Source organism: Lottia gigantea, assembly GCF_000327385.1.
Source record: "Lottia gigantea unplaced genomic scaffold LOTGIsca_170, whole genome shotgun sequence".
In the NCBI taxonomy this organism is placed as follows: domain Eukaryota; kingdom Metazoa; phylum Mollusca; class Gastropoda; family Lottiidae; genus Lottia; species Lottia gigantea.
Genome location: NW_008708134.1, coordinates 98,574 through 102,652, shown reverse-complemented (window position 1 = coordinate 102,652; position 4,079 = coordinate 98,574). Strand labels below are relative to the sequence as shown.

The 4,079-nt window shown below is 39.0% G+C and overlaps 1 protein-coding gene across 1 annotated transcript in view; it reads left to right on the top strand.

The window, feature by feature from the left end:
• Positions 1-2,441: 2,441 nt before the first annotated feature.
• Positions 2,442-4,079, top strand: part of LOTGIDRAFT_173746 (hypothetical protein) — a gene marked incomplete at both ends in the record, with an annotated part of 15,735 nt that continues 14,097 nt past the window's right edge. The window contains one exon of the mRNA XM_009051801.1: positions 2,442-3,743. Within this exon, the coding sequence (XP_009050049.1) occupies positions 2,442-3,743 (1,302 nt within the window). The remainder of the gene's footprint in view (positions 3,744-4,079) is intronic.

Genomic DNA, 4,079 nt, shown 5'->3' with positions numbered 1-4,079 from the left:
TAGGGGTCGTCTGTCGGATTGTTTCATTATGGTTTCGAATGCTTGTNTGACAGTCAGACCCAATTTGTTTTTCAAGGGAAAGACCCAAGCGTATCTCGTGTATAAGTCGATCACCGTCAAACAATACTTGTACCCTCTCTCGACTGGCATGTTGATTAAATCGGCTGACCAAATTTCATCTTTATCAAAAACTTTGACTTTGAGGTAATGTTTGTTTTTTCGAAATTCTTTGTGAATCTCGTCTGCTATGCCCATACCCAATTTCAATTTTGCCTTCAAGAGTTTTACGATAAGAGCCCTTTGTAATTTCTCTTTGAAAGTGGGATTGGGAATATTTTCGAGTTCGTCTATCATTTGTTTGTCTGCTTGGTGTCTGAATGTTACGTCTTTGTTTCTGTACAGTATGTCGTGTTTGAGCGCTGCTGCGTCAACTCTATTAACGGGTTCTTCCCCTGGTTTGGGATTATCATTTTCGTCTAAACGCAGATCTAACCTAGTGCCTGGACCTGTATTATTGTGCCCTGGGAGATGTTTTTCTCCGGGATATTTTGACCATGGGAATCCAGGAAGAGAACCCAATGACTTTTGAATGTCTCCCGCACCGAAATACGTTTTAGGAGGATGGACATTTATTAAAGACATATTTGTTCAATAAACACCATATATTTTTAATACGAAAGATTTAATACAAGGAGGAAACTATTCAAGCGATAGAAATGAATCACTTTATGTAATGTCACGAGCGATCCTAATAAGAGCGGTCATATAAGAGTAGTTTGAAAAATGAGGTCACGAGCGATCCTAATAAGAGCGGTCATAGTTATCTCCCGTCTTACACTATTGGCAGTCATAATTTAAAGGTCACGACCGGTCTTATTAGGATCGCTAGATATGCGTCATCCTTTTGTTCTTCACCACTTTTCGAAAATCTGTATCAACAATTTTGAAACCTTGGATATTTGTCACAGAGTTTGGTAAAAAATTCTTGGCCTTTTTCTATCCCCTTACCGATGGTTTAAATATTCTTCGTGATATGAAATCTAATAAAACTTGTGACTGGAATAAAACAAAAATTGATATTTTGAAAAAACAGCAAATTAATCTTAATTCCACCCTGTCGTCTTATGATTAAATCAAACAAAAAAGAACATACCTTGATTTTTGTATGATTAAATTCCTAATCTTCAACAAAAACATGGCTAACAGTTGAGAGTCTAAACTGTCTGTGCTGAGGTTGCACGCGTGATATGTTAATTATAGCGTGACATATATACAGTCAACAATAGACGAGTGACTGTTACTAGGCGTTAAAGGTATTTATTAAATCAATAATACTCTAGACAACTAACTGTGTATAAACAGTGTTACCTCCCATTAATCAGTTGAGGTTTTTATTTCGCATTTCTCTTATATGTTGTAATTCTTTCAACTCGTTAGATCTTTTCACTGCATCGCTTATATCTACTCCTGAGGAAATTTGTTGTTTGATAAAATTGGCCACTTTGGGGATGAGAGATGTTAGCGCAGAGAAGAAACCGTCTCCTTCGAATTTTTTTTGTTCGTGTTTTAAAATTAAAGACATTTTTAATGCGGTTATTTTATACTGTATTATTTTTAGTGATTCTTGTCTGTGGTTTGGGTAATTTATATGGAGTCTGTTATAATACATTTTTAACAGTTTGGGGAGTCTGTTATAATACATTTTAACAGTTTGGGGAGTCTGTTATGATACATTTTAACAGTTGTGTCTTTTCGGATAAAAAAAAAAAAATATGAAAAAGCTGCGCATGCGCAGAAGTGAAATGCGTCATATCCGAAAAGACATATACTACTCATATATTTTATAATATCCTAAACCTACCATTACCCGAACCTTAGTAGTAAAAAGATGAATATATTTTATAATATCCTAAACCTACCATTACCCTAACTTCAGCAGTAAAAATATGTATATATTTTATAATATCCTAAACCTACCATTACCCTAACTTCAGTAGTAAAAAGTTGTATATATTTTATAATATCCTAAACCTATCATTACCCCTAACTTCAGTAGTAAAAAGTTGTATATATTTTATAATATCCTAAACCTACCATTACCCTAACTTCAGTAGTAAAAAGTTGTATATATTTTATAATATCCTAAACCTACCATTACCCTAACTTCAGTAGTAAAAAGATGTATATTCCTCGACACTTGAAAAAGGATAATATTTCGAAAACCGGTTCGTGTCAATTGCGTAAGTTTTTGTTTTACTTGTTATAATTTTTCACATCATTTAAATATATATTTTTTTGCATTTTTCATCTTGCTTTATATATCCCCAAACCCAGTTTGACTTATTTGCATAATTTGATCCCAACATTTTCACGCTAGCATATACAGCTTCCTCCTGTTACATCCGCTGTACATTCCCTTCTAACCCCAAGTTATTTTCATTATGCTCCCCAACTACAACAACCACTGGCAAGAAGCCAGAAATAGAAACACTAATCGTCAACCAAACCAATATCACGTACCCTACAACGGCCCTGTCTTCCATCGACCTCTACCACCTACCAATCGCCGACCACCAACCAACCCATCCAGCTATATCCCACCCCATCGCCGACCTACCTACAACACAGCCTACCAATCAAGAGGTAACCATCGACCTGACCAACAACAGAAACGACTACCAGCCCACCGACGCCAACCAGTCCCCACTCATAAGGAGGAAGAACCCTTTGTGAAGGTGTTCTTCCAAGTTTTGCAGTGCCTCCATCATTTGGCAATCCTTACCCTTCAACAGCAAGGCCAACCAGCGTTTACCTTCAAACGCAAAGTCTCTGAGTTGGATAGTTTTATCCGTCCAGCAATGAAAACATCAGCTGTCGACGCGAATATTAGATCCCTCAATCGGACATGGCTCTGTAAGGTTACGCAGGTCCTGATCGACCATTACCAAACCACGCTTCAAGAGAAGCTGACCACCATTCGTACCAAGTCTTTATCATCACCTGCCGTCGACCGCATCGTTTCTCATGCCCTGTCCTGGGCCCGTCGCTCCTATGGGAAACGTCTCACTCAAGCTGTAATTTCCAAATTCTACCAAACAATCAACGAAACAAAAACCAGAGTAACCATATCTCTACCAACTAAAATGGACACTACACCTGCACCATCTAGAGCTACCACGCTGCCGAACCAAACCCCTAAACGAGCCCGAAGTTCACCTACCCCTAGTCCAGCAGACATAGGTAAACGCTCTCGTAGAGAGGGCACACCCCTTCTCTTTTCACTTTCAGACTCGTCTTCCCCTTCCACACCATCTGAATCTTCACCACGTGATCCAGGATCCGCCAACCTTTCTTCCTTCTGTGCGTTTTTGGACCAGCAAACCACCCCTCAGTCTCCATCCAAGTCGAGACATGTATCCAGACCTTTCGCTCCTCGAACCAGATCCGAGTCCGTTCCCAATGCTACAATTCTAACAACTACCAAACCAGTACCAATCACACCGTCGACGACCATTATATCCACTACCAAACCGTATCATCACCAAACCAAGGACAAATCATTATGGAAACTACCTGCTCTAAAGAAATCAACCTTAATAATTGGATCATCTAACCTGAATCGAATTACCAAAACCAGTTCAGACACCGAAATACATTCTTACCCCGGTGCCCAAATCCATCACATACAGTCAATCCTGGAATCATACGACCATGATCCCAAACCTACTACCATTATTCTTCATGTAGGCCTCAACAACCGTGATCAGATACCAAAGACCTCCTTTAACCAAGCCCAGAAATTAATCGCCACAGCCAACAAAACCTTCCTAAACTCCAAGATCCTCTTCACATGTATACCCATTTCAAATAAAATCCCGAAGAAAGCACAACAGAACCGCAGCACCCTCAACAACATGATGATGGAGTCCAGTATCAACAGCGCAACAATCTTACCACCCTACGAAGAAGAATTCGAAACAGTTGATAATCTTCATTGGTCTCCAGAAACAGCAAACAGCATTTATTTGTTTTGGATACACCAGCTTCAAGCATCGAGTAAGTCTTTAAACTAATTACTG